The following is a 15,302-nucleotide window of genomic DNA, read 5'->3' as shown; positions in this document are numbered from 1 at the left end:
ATGGAAGTGGTGGGTGGTGGTGGTGGTGGTGGTGGCAGTGGCGGCGAGGGGTGGGTGGTGGTGGTGAGTGGGTAGTGGTGGCGGGTGGTGGTGGCAGGTGGGTGGCGAGTGGTGGTGGCAGGTGGTGGTAGGGGGTGGGTGGTGGGTGGTGGCGGTGGAAGACGGTGGTGGAAAATGGTGGCGGATAGTGGCTAGTGTTGGGTGGTAAAAAGAAAAAAAAAATTCAAAACTCAAAACGGAAACACATTTTTTGACCTAATTTATAAACTGAGACCACTGATTTATAAATTAAAAATTTTACCAAATAAATTTTTATTTAAATTTTTAAAATTTTTATAAATATAAATAAAAAATTAAAAACGTAAGTGTTACCAAACGACATCTAACCCGTTGGTTTTCTGTTTTTCTGTGGGAATGGATGGATAAGAAAATTCTAGCATCTTGTGGAAAGGCTATCTTGTGGACTACATATAGCACACATATCTACCATGCAAAAGACAAGGTTCACAATTCGTTCCCTTTCCCTATTGAGAGTTTTTATATATTAGGGTGTGGTTTGGAATGTGGGTTGATATTTTGATTTTTTGATTTTTTTTTTATTATTTTAGTTTGGGTTTAAAAAATTTTGTTTGGAAAAGGATTTTGGTTTTTTTGGTTTTTTTAGTTTTTTTGATGAGAGAAAGAATGTAATAATTATGAGTTAAATGTAATGTTTTTTTTTTGTGACTAAAAAATTTATTTTATTTTTTATGACTATTTTAGTAAAAAAAAACCTAACCTTTGGCTTCGCAAACGAAGCCTAGGCAATTACATTGTAATTGTCTTTTTAGGCCTCGTTTGGGAATATGCTTTTTTAGTAACTTTTTGATTTTTTAGTTAAAATGTGATATAAAAAAAATTAGTATGTTTGGGATGACTTTTTGACTTTTTATGAAAAGATGTGCAAAAAGTAGAGAGAAAAAGGGAATCTTTAACTTTTTGGTATGAGTTGTTGACTTTTTAATTTTTTTAATAACTTTTTGACTTTTTGACTAAACCGATCGCTTCCCAAACGAGGCCTTAATAAATTAATGAGCTTAACATTTTCTTTTAAGGTCAAACAAAAATTCTTTCGCTTTACTTTTTCACATTCCTACTTATGTTTAGTTAATTACAATAAAAATAATATAAAATGATCATCATTAGTTATTATAAAAGTAATAATCATTCAATAAAAAAATTAAAAGAATAGATCAGTGCGTTCAGTTTCAATTTTTTAAAAATTAAATTTTTTTTTATTTTTTATTTTTATAGTGAATATTTTTAAAATTTTAAGTAATTTTTTTACTTTTCTAGATGCACCTTACTTAGATGTATTTAAAAAGTAAAATATTTGTAAAAGAATATTTTAAAAAATCAATAAATACATAAGAATATGAAAAATGTACTGAATTCTCGAATTATTTTTTATATTTTTAATATTTAGTGAATTTTATATAAAAAAAATTCACAAATATTATAATTTTTAAGTGTATTTATGTTAGCTGTATCTAAAAAAATTTAAAAAAAATTGATTAGAATATTAAAAAAAATTAGTGAAAACAAAAAAATACAAAAAATAAAAAAAATTAATTTTTTAAAAAGTGAATTCTAAAATTCAAGCCAAACAAGCTAAATATTTTGAATAAGAAAATATTACTAAAAAAATTAAATAATAATTAAGAGTTTGAATCAGAAAATTTTACTACAATGCAATTTTTGCTAAAAGATTTCTTAACAATTTTTATGAAACGTAAAAATATTCCAACTTAAACATACAAGCCTATTTTGTGAATAATTGCATAATTTTGAAAGTCATTAATAAAATTTTGGATAAATTATAAATACACTTATGAGATTTGCTTAAAATACTCTTGTGGTTTGAAAAATTACAAATATTCTTAGAATTTTTTATTTAACAGAATTAACTAAAAAACTAAAATTCATAATTGTTTTCTTATACAATAATAAAACTACTTAAATTATTAAGTGAAACATATTTTTAACATTATTATAAACTGTTAATTGACTTGATGATTTATTAATAAAAAGAGTAATTAGTTATGAAATTAGAAATTTCATAAAATAAAATGTAATTTTTAAAACAATTGCTTGGTTCCATTTTTTTCAAAAATATTTTTCAGAAAATTCTACTTTCTTGTTTTTCATTTTTTTTTTTTTGTTTTTACTCGATTTTTTTAATATTTTAAACAATTTTTTTTTTCCTTTTTAGATTTTACGTAACATAAATATACTTAAAAAGTAAAAAAATTATGAAAAAAACCTTTTAAAAATTCACTAAATATAAAAAAATATTACAATTAATATTTTTATGTATTTATTAATTTTTTACAAATTTTTTACTTTTTTAGATATATCTAAGTAAGGTGTATCTAAAAAAAATTTTAAAATATTTAAAATTTTAAAAATATTCACTAAAAATAAAAAAACACAAAAATTAAAATTAATTTTTAAAAAACTTAATATAAAAAACTCAAACCAAACACGTTTATTCATATTTTAATCAAAACTTAAGATTTTATTTATAATTTACTCCAAAAATTTTATGCGGCGGAACAGACTGACCCCATTGAATTATCCCATCATTAAACAGACGGAAGTTGGTTGTTCTCAGCCTCCATTCATTACACACACCCAACATATTTGAAAAATTAAAGTCCAAAAATCATGGATAACTACCAATTCCACAATTTAACAAGCTTTTGATTCAGATATCATTTCATTGTTCTCTTCCTTGCTTCTTTTGGGCTGTTCACTCTTCGCTCTCTCTCTCTCTCTATACATATATGTATGTGTGTGTGTGTGTGTGTGTTGCTAAGCAAAACCCAGAGCCAAAACATCTGCAAAGAATGATTGATCTGATCTCCTCACTCAACAATCACAGCAAACCCACAACCCAGAAACTTCAAATATATGAGCTTTAATTGAATTGAACCCTCTATAAATATATATAATTGGGTGCAATGTCTAAGTGCTTTAGCTTAACAGCATCGAGAAACTGGTGCTACAGATCCTACTTCTCAAGCTCGGGGCTCCGATCCACAATCACGGACCTGGGAGACGGCACAATCATGCACTGCTGGGTCCCCAAAACCCAAAAAGAATCGAAACCCAATTTACTCCTCATCCACGGCTTCGGAGCCAACGCAATGTGGCAGTGGGGGGAGATCCTCCGATTCTTCATTCCCCACTTCAACGTCTACGTCCCCGATCTAGTCTTCTTCGGGGACTCCTACACGACCCGACCCGACAGATCCGAAACATTCCAGGCCCGGTGCGTGAGGAGAGTGATGGAGGGGAGGTCGGTGGCGAAGATGAGCGTGGTGGGGCTGAGCTACGGTGGTTTTGTGGCGTATAGATTGGCGGAGGAGTGGGGAGAGGCGGTGGAGAGGGTGGTGATATGTTGCGCGGGGGTGGCTTTGGAGGAGAAGGATTTGGAGGAGGGGTTGTTTAGGGTGTCGGATTTGGAGGTGGCGGCGGAGATATTGCTGCCGCAGACGGCGGGGAAGATGAGGGAGCTCATGAGGTATACTTTTGTTAAGCCTCCCATGGTGGTGCCTTCTTGTCTTCTCATGGACTTCATTCATGTGAGTATTGTTCTACTTCTACTTCTACATTACTTTCCTCTCCTAATTAATCCCTTAAAATACATCTCAATTGGAAAAGTAGAGCAAAATTAGGAATTAATCATTGGAATGGTGGATACTATTGGGTCACAGGAGTCTATCACCATTCTCCTTTTGATAATTTGAACCGTTGTTGTATGAAATTTATTGAGTATTATATACTTGTAAAAAATTTCATTAATCGAATATTGATACGTACGTGATCAAATCAGGTTTGTATAAATAAAAAAAATAGACAGTGAAAAAATAACGATTGACAGAAGTCTGATCTGATAAGTTAGCTATCCGATCAACGTGATTTTTTACAAACATATAGTACTTGACGAGTTCAATACATTAAACGGTTTGAATTGTCAAAACATGATCCATAATAGACATCACAAACCTAACAGTACCCTCCATTTAGAGGAAGGCCAAATCTAACAGTAATTTACATTAGGTGAGATTACATGAGTGGATATCAGAAAAAAAAATATTTATAAAAAATTATATTAATAATTAAAATTATAAATATTTTAACTTTTTGTAAATACATATGTAATTCTCCCTGTACATTACATACTAAGAGTAAACTATGAGAAGTACAAGAATGTTGAAATTCTTTTTTTTTTTTTTTAATCGAGAAAAAGGATGTTCTGAGGTATCATCACTACATCCGTAGGCTCAGGTTCCGGAGTAGCCGATTGCCAACCTGATTTAACCCAACCCATAGGAAGGGACTCACCACCGAGGCACCAATGGAGCTCATCAACCGCCCCAGCCATGGACAAGTTTCGATCGGAGTACAGTGCGTGGTCGCCGAAGCGAGCCCCTGGAAAATCCAGGATTTTTCGCGCCCCCCAGGAGTCGAACCTGACTCATGACTGTGGGAAGGCAATGCCTTCACTACTGGGCCACCACCCTCAGTGGTACGAATATTGAAATTCTTGATCAGTATATCTCCAGCAATTATTCATTGTCTCAAAAATATTGACGTGGTAATATCACAAATCAATCTAAGTAATTTATTTGTGTGGTAAATTACTTGAATTATCACGTGGAGAAGTTGTTAATTGGTTCAAGAATAACGTCACGTGATACTTTATGTACATTGTAATTGACAAAGAAAATGAGACTTGTTATTTTGTGTTGAATGATAAATATAAAAAAACAATATAATAATTTATAATTGACTAAGGATATAATTACATACTCCTAGTTTTAGATTAAGGCCTCGTTTGGGAACCTTCCATTTTAGTTAAAAAGTCAAAAAGTTACTAAATTAGCCAAAAAGTCAACAATCCATACCAAAAAGTCAAAAATTCTCTTTTCTCTTTACTTTTTGCACATCTTTCCGTAAAAAGTCAAAAAGTCATCCCAAATATACTAATTTTTTTTAACTCATATTTTAGTCAAATAACAAAAAAATTACTAAATTAGCCTATTCTCAAACGAGACTAAGGCTAAGTTTGGGAAGACTAAATAAGTGTACTTTTTGTCTTTTTGAACTAAAAAATTGAGGTTGAAAATATGGATATTTGGGTTAACTTTTTGACTTTTTATTGAAAAATGTATAATAAAAAATTGTAAAAATTGATTTGTAGGGAAAAATTTGAATTGGGAGTTGTGCAGCCGTAATTGTTTACTTTTGGTGAATAGTGTTAACTTTTTAACTTTTTGAGTAACTTTTTGACTTTTTAACTTTTTTAGAACTATCCAAACTTGACCTAACTAACAATTTTTCTATCACATAGGACAAAATAATTTTTCCCATGTCTCACATCAAGAATTTCGACGTCGGTAATGCTATTCTTAAATAATTCATGAATGCTTACAAAAGTTGGTATTTTATGGACATCCACTCAAGAGGTGACGCATAAGTACAATGTATCTCGCCAACTTCTGATGAAAATAAAATTTTAATCTAACAACAAACAATAAATCATACATGTAGAGGATTAACTTTTACTTTTCAAGCATAAATAGTGGAAAATTATTAGACAAAACAACTATAAAGAGAATGCATGTATAAGTGTAAACTCAAAGGGTTGGCTTAGTGGCTTGAGTCCTGGGGTTTCGAGGCCTGTTCCCTCTAAGTCTCAGATATGATTCTTCTAACTAATATAAAATTCTTGAGGCCACAGACAGCATCCTTGCCTAAACCCACCAATTAAAGGAATTATGGTATTTTTTGAGAATTTTATTTTATTATGTGTTCAATAAATAATATGAGTTAAATAAATACACAATCTTAAAAAAAATAATTAATAAATTATAAAATATCATTAAACAGAGATGTTCTGAACCTTCTAAATAATTTATGCAACGCAACTTAAATCCACCCTATCCTCCATAGTCTATGGCCATCAAAGGAAGAGCATATGACCACCCACCAACACCACATCTTTATGTTTAGAATCTCCTCTGATTTGAACCTATTGTCATCACTATCACATATACAAATTGTGGTGTTTAAATTGCTCTTATTTATTTATTTATTTATTTTGGCTTAACTCTTTTTTGTGTTTAACCAAATGAGAAATCTCTGTGAAATTCAGGAAAGAACTAGAAAGGAGTGGAGGAGAAAACTTTATTGTGGGGTTATTGTTTTGCTTGCGTGGCAATTTGTGAGTGGTTATCCATAAAAGACTTGTTCTACTGACAAGCCGTGTTAAATGTTCTCACTTTATCATTCCATGTGATAAAGTTACATTTTAATGGGTCCGATCAATAACTAATTCATCAATGACACATTAGATGATTGAAAAAAATATGATAGATAAATATGATTATTCTAATTTTATTATGTTCAGTTTGCTATAATAATTTTAGGTATGAATTGAATAATTATTTCATGACCTCCTAATATAATAAGGCCTCGTTTGGGAAGAAGCATTTTTAGTAACTTTTTGACTTTTTGGTTAAAATATGATGTAAAAAAAAATTAGTATGTTTGTGATGGCTTTTTTGGCTTTTTACGAAAATATGTACAAAAAGTAGAAAGAAAATGAAATTTTTGACTTTTTGGTATAGGTTGTTGGCTTTTTAGCTTTTTTAGTAGCTTTTTGACTTTTTAGCTAAACCGGACGCTTCCCAAACGAGGCCTAAATACCCATTCTCGGTAATTGGTGAATGGTGATTTCATATTCAATATGCTGTCATTTTTTTCGATCGAACCAAATATAAGAGTTGATATTCTCATGAAATGACCAATTTATTTCAATTTCATTTCAGTCTATCATATACTGCATTAGTTGAATGAATGAACTATTTAACCAAAAACAATGCAATCCATTGCTTATTATAAGTTGTTTGGTTGTCCTTAAAAAATTCAAAATTTGTTTTTCTGCTGTTTCCTAATCTTTCTAATTTCTATTAATTAGGGGCAAGTTATTTTTAGAAAATAGTTGGCCAAACAATGTTATATTTCCCGGGAAAAAACCCTTAAAAGTATGATTTTTAGTTGCTTCATTAAAATCAGTTAGCGCAAAATATATTTGGCAGGTAATGTGTTCGGAGCATGTAGAAGAGAAGAAAGAGTTGATTCAAGCCATTGCCAAGGACCGAAAGCTTAAAAACCTTCCCAAGATCCCTCAGGTTCCATTCTTATTCTCATTCATACTAGTAAAGATGCTCAAGCCATCACATAGGCTGAACCTGACTTGCGTCATAAGTGATTAATGGCCTGACATTTGTGCCCCACAAAATGAAAGGCCACTCATCACTGACCACGTAAGTTTTACTTCACCCTATGTGTCGGACTGAACACATTTTCACATTCCCTACTTGTATTAGCAACCCTTATAAGCAAATTTGGTTTTTGCATCATCTTATGTAGCCTACATTGATAGTATGGGGAGATCAAGATCAAGTCTTCCCATTAGAACTCGGTTATAGATTAAAAAGGTTTGTGATAGTAATCTATGGCATTTTCTCTATTGGGTTCATATTATATCCAGGGTTTTTTACATATTAGGCTTTTGGATTTTCAATACTAATATATATTGGCTGATACTGTCCAATATACAGGCATTTGGGGGAGAATGCTAGGCTAGTAGTGATCGAGAACACAGGGCATGCCTTCATTGCAGAGAAGCCCAAGGAGTTGTACAAGCACTTGAAAACCTTCCTCACTGATTCGGTCCCTCCTACGTCTGTTTCAACAAGCCCTTCTGATCCCAATCATGAGAACAAAACATGCCTTTCCCAATCATCGAAACCCCAACTGACTAAGTCAGGGGCAGAAGCAGATATCAGGATCGAATATTAAATCCAACCCATATGCAATTGAAGCTAATTTTCTTTGCAGCTCAGGAAACTTTGTGCCTAACAAAAGCAGTATTTGATTGACATATTGTTGTTATGAATACAATATTGGACATTTTGTGATTGACTCTGTGGTTTTAACCACAGAACTTCAGTCTGCTGAGGCAAATATTGTAATCTCCATATTCACTACACGTTCATCATGTATGCATGAGCCGGTGAATGTGGGTTTTATTTTTATTTTGTTAATAATATACTTCATTGATCCTCTTTTTATTTATTTATTTTTTGTTTTTTGTTTCTTTAGTCAATATCAGAGAAGGGAGCACAGGAGATTGTGTTTTGATCCTAAATCTGTTGAAGAAATAACCAAAATCTTAAATCCGTTTGAGGAAATAACCATTGCTTATCTCAGGGGATTGTGTTTAGATCTCAAAATCGTTGAGAAATTTATCAAAGTGAAAAGTAACGCTTATATTTCTTTATGATTGTGTTTAGAACTTATCAGAGAAAGCTATGTTCGGATTTTTAATTTGTGAAAAATATTATGTATTAAAAAAAAAAAATTAAAAACAAGGAAAAAGTGAAATTATTACTTGTTTTTCGTTCACTTTTCATTTTCTTCTCTTTTCTTTTTCCTCCATAAAATTCTTTTATTTTCCTTGCATAAATCCAAAATCCCTCTCTGAGAGAGGAACGCAGACAAATACTGCCTATATTTCATCACTTCTTATTTCCTTCTTTTTCCATCCACAAGTCCAAAATCCATACAAAACCACTGCCTCGAAAATAGGCTTGCATCAAAGGACACAAGTACACTCCAAAACAAACAGCAAAAGAAAGACAAGAGAAGGAAAGAGGGCAAACAAACACATTTGTGGAAACATTCCTACAACACTGGAACAAAAAATTAGAAAAACAAGCACATCTTAACAAAGCAAACTTAAAAAGAGGTTGAACCAAACAAGGTAATAACACTTGTTCAAAACCACAATAGGATACATAAATTTGAGACAGCGAAGGTCTTTAAAAGATACTATGTGACCCATCAGATACAAGAATTTCCCACTCTTGAAACCCTTCTTCTGGGTCAGCCCACCACCTAAACAACACTTTGGTCTTCTATCCCACTAGCTCTGCAAAATATATACACGCATGAAAGTGGTTGATGTAAGAAATAAATGAAACAGAATTTTAAACAGTAAAAATGGTGGAACCGTTAAAATTAGGCTATTTAAAACAGTACAAATTGGGGGGGGGGGGGGGGGGCATCTGTTAGCCATATTATTATACTCTAAAAGAGAGACGACAAAAGACAACAACGGTTGTAATAATTAGGCTAGATAACATCCTGCTCACGACCTATTATGTGTTGAAAACTTGAGCTTAAATAGTTTATGTTAAAAAAAGAGAGATTTGGTTTATAGTTCTTACCTCTGCTGCAGCTTCTTCACCTTTAGATTGGTCACCTGCCACTTTACATTATGCATTCACAAAAAATAAAAACATCAGTTAGACATCGAATGTGGAAGGAGGTAGAAAAAATATCAAGTGGATTTCAGTTTTGTTAAAATATTTTTTTATTTTTTTTTTAACTCTTTTAAAGTTAAATCTTGCAGTTAAAACTAATTACAGGAGTACCATGTTGTCTGGTAATCTAAAATTGTTCTACACAACTCACATAACTAACATCAATTGAATTTTTTGAACATAATCTCTAGAAATTTTAAAATTCTTGTGAGTACAAAATGTTCATGTGTGGATGTAGAAGGATAAGAGTTTGTCATCTTCTTCGAATCAGGTTCAACATCAGTGTAAGCTCAAAGAGCAGAAGGGTGAAAGAAGAAGCTAAGCCTAAGTATTCAAGTGAAATACCAGATACCCATTTTGACCTAAATCTAGCGCAGGCAGCAGCACTTAAAACCTTCTCCATCCAATTACAGTCAGAGGTTATGAAGATCCAGGGACCACTTTTCTGAACTTAGTAAAAAAAAAAAAAGGCACTTCTATATAGCCATGCTTAGGAGTATTTCGTTTATTTTTTTTATTTTTTATTTTATATAATGCTACAGCCTGGAAGCTAGACCTTTAACCTCATCAACAAAAACAATCACAGTGAAAAAAACCATCACAAAAGAAGCAAAGCTAGCAAATAGATTTATCAAATCATCAGAGCATTGAACTAGAGAGAGAGAGAGAGAGAAAGAGAGAGAGAGTGTCATGGCATTTACCTCCCTCTTCTGGCAGATCTGAGGTCCATAATGTGAGATTATCTCTAAGAAGCTGCATAATAAGAGTGCTATCCTTGTACGATTCTTCATTGAGGCTATCAAGTTCTGCAATGGCCTCATCAAATGCTTGTTTAGCCAGGTGGCAAGCCCTGTGCAAAACAGACAACATTTCACATAAAACAAAAAATAAGGCAACGCAATACAATGAAAAATAAATTCATGGCTCTACATGCCTAGACAACAAAAGTTTTTATATAAAAAATAAAAAATAAAAACAGAACGTTATATGAAAGAAAAAAACGAACACAACAACAGGAAAGAAGTATAGACCAGATAATTAAAATTAGTATTATTAACCCTTAAAAATGCAAAACCTTAACTGTGTGTGTGTGTGTGTGTGAGAGAGAGAGAGAGAGAGAGAGAGAGAGAGATCAACCTCTCAGGGGAGTTCAAAATCTCATAGTAAAAAACAGAATAGTTCAGAGTCAGGCCAAGTCTGATTGGATGAGTAGGAGGCAGATCTGTTGAAGCAATACTAGTGGCAGCCTGCAGCATTAAAAAAAATAATGATCCAACTAATATTCTATGTACGATAACCACAACACAAGCAAGAAACGACAACCATTCAGCAAATGTTGACTAAGCAAAGAAAAAATCAACCAATGAACGCAAACATAAGAGGGATATGGCAAAAGGAAGTAAAAGGGCAAAACCTCGTATCCCTCAAGTGACTGATCTGACGCCTTTTTACGATCATTTCCGGATTTGAACTCAGCTAAATAACGATAGTAATCTCCCTTCCTGGAAATGTGAGAAAGAAGGGATCACAAACCATATTAATGTTAGCAGGCAAAATATATGTCAGAATAACAATGTATAAAAGCCAGTATATTCAGCTAATAATTGCAAGATTTATGGAGGAAAGGATTACAAGCTTAAAGTAAATACAAGCTCTTCTGTATTTAAACATGATCTGCGAATTTATGATAAAAATAATGCAAGGCAACAAAGTTGCAATGTAGATCAAAATTGTGCTCTGCATATTTGTTACATAGACATATAGAACCATTGTTTCATATTCATATCCAAAATCAAAATCCAATGCTTATTCCAATTTTTTGGGATCAGCCAAACTTCTGTTCAAATATTTCATTAAAAATAAATAAATAAATCTATTGAGACCCTCCGAATGCTTTCTGTCATTATCCCAGCCCATAATCAAGTGTTCCTCATTCCATAGCCCCACCTCAACACACACAAGTCTATAAAATAAAATTTAAGGGTAAAATGAGAATAAAAACAACAAAAAAAACCTCACATCTTGTAGTAGAAAACGGTTGATTCTCCACTTGAGGACGATGGGAGAAGGTGATCATCAATGACAGACAATATGTCTTTGCATATCTTTGCGAGTTCATCTTCGACCCTCTGTCGGTAATCCTTTATCCTCTTCACATTTTGCTCATGCCCCTTGCCCTCTTCCTTCTGTTCAATGGAAGACAATATTCGCCATGATGCCCTTCTCGCTCCAATGACATTCTTATACCCAACCGAAACCAGATTCCTCTCCTCCACAGTCAGTTCAACATCCAATTTAGCAACTTTCTTCATTGCTTCAACCATCTCTGTAGTGATAAAAAATTAAAAAGAAAAAGAAAAACAAGAAATTTGACATTAGATAGTGCAAACCAAAAAATTTATATAAAACCAAAAGGTTTAAAGCTCAATGAATGCTTAAAAAGGCATCTTAAACTGATGCATCTAACTTTCCCGATGATGAGGGCAATAAGACAACGCAACAGCGTAGACATTTTAAAGAAAAATTGTGACAGAATGAAACTAAAAGCTGGAATCACATCATTTTAATAAAACAACCTAATTTGTAGGGCACTACTCCCTGCAAAATATTAGTATCTCAAATGTCAATTCAGCACCCAAGTATACCAGTGTGCCGCAAAAAGTTGAACACTAATAGAATAGCCACATTTAGTTAATTGAGGAATTGACAAATTGTGCCTCTTAATTTCAAGATTATTTCATTTGGGACAGCTAACAGCTATTTAAAACTATAATTATCTTCAATTGTTAAATATCTATCATTCAACCACATATTCATGTAAAATAGAAAGGACAGAAATGTGCTCTCTTTATACACATTACACACATTCATAGCACAGTAATAAATTCCAAAATACACCAACATGGATAGCCATTATTGTACAATGCGTCTTTGTATTCGCTGTCCACAAATCATAACATATAAAATCTTCCAATTCAACCTCTGCACGTGACATAGGATGAATTCACTCATTTCTGGATTTACGTTAATGATCTTCAGACAATGATGTACAGAAGGGTTGTAAATGGAATCCATCCATCTAAAAAAACCTTTTATCAACAATTGTTATTTATTTTGATGGTTGAAAAGAACCACTGATAGATTAGGTTGTTGATTATAGTAATTCCTCTACAATGCAAACTACCAACTTGAGCATTAAAAAATCGAACAAGGCTCTTTTTTTTATCACTTCACCCCTTTTTTATTTTTTATTTTTTATATAAATTTTCCAATTTCTAAATAAAATAGCGTCAAAAAGATGATAATGCTATTTTTGTTTGGAATATTTTGTCCATCCATCCATCTACAACTGTTTTATCGACAATTGTTCAGTTATTTTGATGGTTGAAAATAACCACTGATAGATTACTATGCTGATCATGGTAATTTTTCTCTCCAATACAAAGTACCAACTTGAGCATTATATTGCTATGATAATGCTGTCTTTTATTTGGATTATTTTGATAATTTAATCACTTTTGATAATAAATTATTCAAATCAGTTTTGCTGTGAAAATGTTGAAGTTTGGCTGTCTGAATAAAAGTGATTGTCTCATAATCACTGCAGAAAAAATCTATTGAACGATAATTGGGAATTAAGCTGATTAACTTTTACAGGAAAACAAACATCGGAGTAAAAAATAAAAAATAAAAATAAAATATAATAATAATAATAATAATAATAAAGGAAACCAATTTGCTTCGAACTATAAAAACAAAAAAATAAAAAATTTTAAAAAAATAAAAACTATTTTTTGTCATGTATTAACCAAACCATTTTTTGACTTTTTATGAAATATGGGTTGTGTTTGAAGTGATGTGGTAGAGAGGTGATGTGACTTAAATAGGATAGTGACTTCTTGACTTTTTGTATTTTTTAGTTCATGCCAAACAAGGCCTAAATTTAATCACTTTCATCATAATCACACATCCAATAATCAAAATCAGTTTGAATAAGCCAAACCATCAAGAATTTGGAAGTGAGCTAATCCAGAAGGGAAACAACCAAAAAAAAAAGAAGAAGAAGAAAAAAATGAACATTCATATTAGTTATTGAGACTGGTGAAACCAAAAGTTGACACTTAGACAAGCAAAGAGGAAAAATAAATAAAAATAAGACAAAAGCCTCCACTTCGAAACGTTATCACATAGGCCGGCCCTATGTTACCAGGAATATGGATCGTTCCGGTACGTGGAATGGGAACAAGAACATGGTATGTCACATGTTCTACAATGTGGTACGATAGAAGTGGACTTGTATATATTATACTTAAAAATTTAAGATACTTCTAGAGTAATTTTTTTTAAACTATTAGACATCCAATAAAATGTAATATTTTCTATGAGCATTATGACTTATTTTTTTGATATTTTTGTCTTGTCAAAACTTAACTTACCTTAGATTCTAGTTCATTATATTTGATTTTTTTTTTCTTCCTAAGGTAACATTTAAGGACATATATTGAAAAAAAAAAACTTTTGGGATCGCTTTGAATCACTAAATTTATCATTTTGCAATGGAAGGGTATCATGTTTCGGAACGTGCATACCAATACGTAATTCGCTAGGGTATTAGTGATTTCTGGTAACATAAGGTCCACCCTATATACTACGTGGTATACCCTTACAATTCTATTAGTTACATACCCACTATTTTCTATTTTTTCTCCTATGTATTACATAAAACAACCAATTGAATTAGAAGGGCACGCAACCTAGTTGGAATTTCTAGAGGACAAGATAATTCCTCCTCCACTTCTACTCTTTGCAACCTAGGCCATGTTTGTTTGGGAAACATGAGATTGAGATTGGACTAAGAATCCAACAAAATACATAATCCCACATTTGGCTAAAACAAATTGGGATCTAGACTAATACTCCACCCGCACATAGTATCTCGAAGGGATTATTAATTCTCAAGAGGGGGGTTGTGATGCAAAATGAGGAATTAAGGAGAGGTTTAGACTAATTGACTAAATTACAAAATTGATAAGATTTTGAGAATCTTTAGTCATCAAAATTCTGGGTCAATCAAAACATGGGATAGGATAGACAATTTGATTGCCCAGAACTAAAATGTTAATCCCATCTAATCCAGTCAGTCCAAACAACATAGCCTTATGGGGTTAGTAATAGAGTGAAAAAGATCAACCTGTGGGGTGTAGAAAATTGAATTACTACGCTAATCATAAAAAAATAAAAATAAAAGCCTGAAATGCTCTAACAAAGACTCTAATAGAGAAACAGTAAAGACAAAAATTAACATAGAAAAGGGATTTTAGAAACAAAAACACAAAACAGCACACTTGATCATCGCTAAATGCACATATAGATACAGATATATATATATAGAGAGAGAGAAGAGGTTAGTGAGAGAAGGCAATACCATCGTATCTCTCGGCTTGCTCTGCGAGCCTGGCCAAGTAAACCAGTTGTTCTCTCTCCTTTTCCATCGCCATTTTCGCAAAGGGACCCTCTCTCTCGTCTCTGTCGAAACTTGTTTGTTTTATTTGGTGCAGTGGCACTCCATAATTATTTTTTTATTTTGTTTTTTTTTTGTCAGTGTCAATTACGCCTATTTTGAGAGTTTTTTAACTTATTCCTTCCTCTCATAAAAAAAATTAAAAAAATTAAAAAGTAACTTTTAACTATCTTTTTAAAACATTGAAGAAAAAAAAAATTAAGAATAAATTATACTAATTGTTTAATACGGATTTTCTTTTCACATTTAAAAAATTATAATCATCTTTTTGAGATTTATAATTTTATTATAAATTATTTTTTGAACTACTGATATTTTATCTTAAAATTTTTGAAATGAGC

The 15,302-nt window shown here is 32.0% G+C and overlaps 2 protein-coding genes across 4 annotated transcripts; one reads left to right on the top strand and one right to left on the bottom strand.

Annotated features, from left to right (window-relative positions):
* Positions 1 to 2,185: 2,185 nt before the first annotated feature.
* On the top strand, positions 2,186 to 8,190 carry LOC114280688 (uncharacterized). The gene is made up of 4 exons (XM_082874312.1): positions 2,186 to 3,626; positions 7,149 to 7,241; positions 7,483 to 7,550; positions 7,674 to 8,190. Exons 1-4 carry the CDS (start codon positions 3,003 to 3,005, stop codon positions 7,912 to 7,914), a joined length of 1,026 nt encoding a protein of 341 aa, XP_082730438.1. The 5' UTR covers positions 2,186 to 3,002; the 3' UTR covers positions 7,915 to 8,190.
* A 573-nt stretch (positions 8,191 to 8,763) lies between these two features.
* On the bottom strand, positions 8,764 to 15,064 carry LOC114280689 (14-3-3 protein 7). 3 transcript variants are annotated; one of them, XM_028223058.2, is made up of 7 exons: positions 14,866 to 15,064; positions 11,460 to 11,766; positions 10,855 to 10,942; positions 10,578 to 10,687; positions 10,142 to 10,290; positions 9,345 to 9,385; positions 8,764 to 9,046 (listed from the first exon to the last, which is right to left on the bottom strand). In XM_028223058.2, the coding sequence occupies exons 1-7, from the start codon at positions 14,936 to 14,938 to the stop codon at positions 9,041 to 9,043; spliced, it is 774 nt and encodes a 257-aa protein (XP_028078859.2). In that variant the 5' UTR covers positions 14,939 to 15,064; the 3' UTR covers positions 8,764 to 9,040. The 3 variants fall into 3 exon arrangements, with proteins under 3 accessions (XP_028078859.2, XP_028078860.2, XP_082730440.1); XM_028223059.2 differs by having other exon boundaries at positions 9,345 to 9,379; positions 14,866 to 15,041; XM_082874314.1 differs by lacking the exon at positions 9,345 to 9,385 and having other exon boundaries at positions 14,866 to 15,023.
* Between the last annotated feature and the right edge of the window lie 238 nt (positions 15,065 to 15,302).

This window comes from Camellia sinensis, chromosome 6 (assembly GCF_055761805.1).
Source record: "Camellia sinensis isolate YWXY chromosome 6, ASM5576180v1, whole genome shotgun sequence".
In the NCBI taxonomy this organism is placed as follows: Eukaryota; Viridiplantae; Streptophyta; class Magnoliopsida; order Ericales; family Theaceae; genus Camellia; species Camellia sinensis.
Note: the sequence above shows the minus strand (reverse complement) of the source record. Positions and strands in the feature narration are given on the sequence as shown.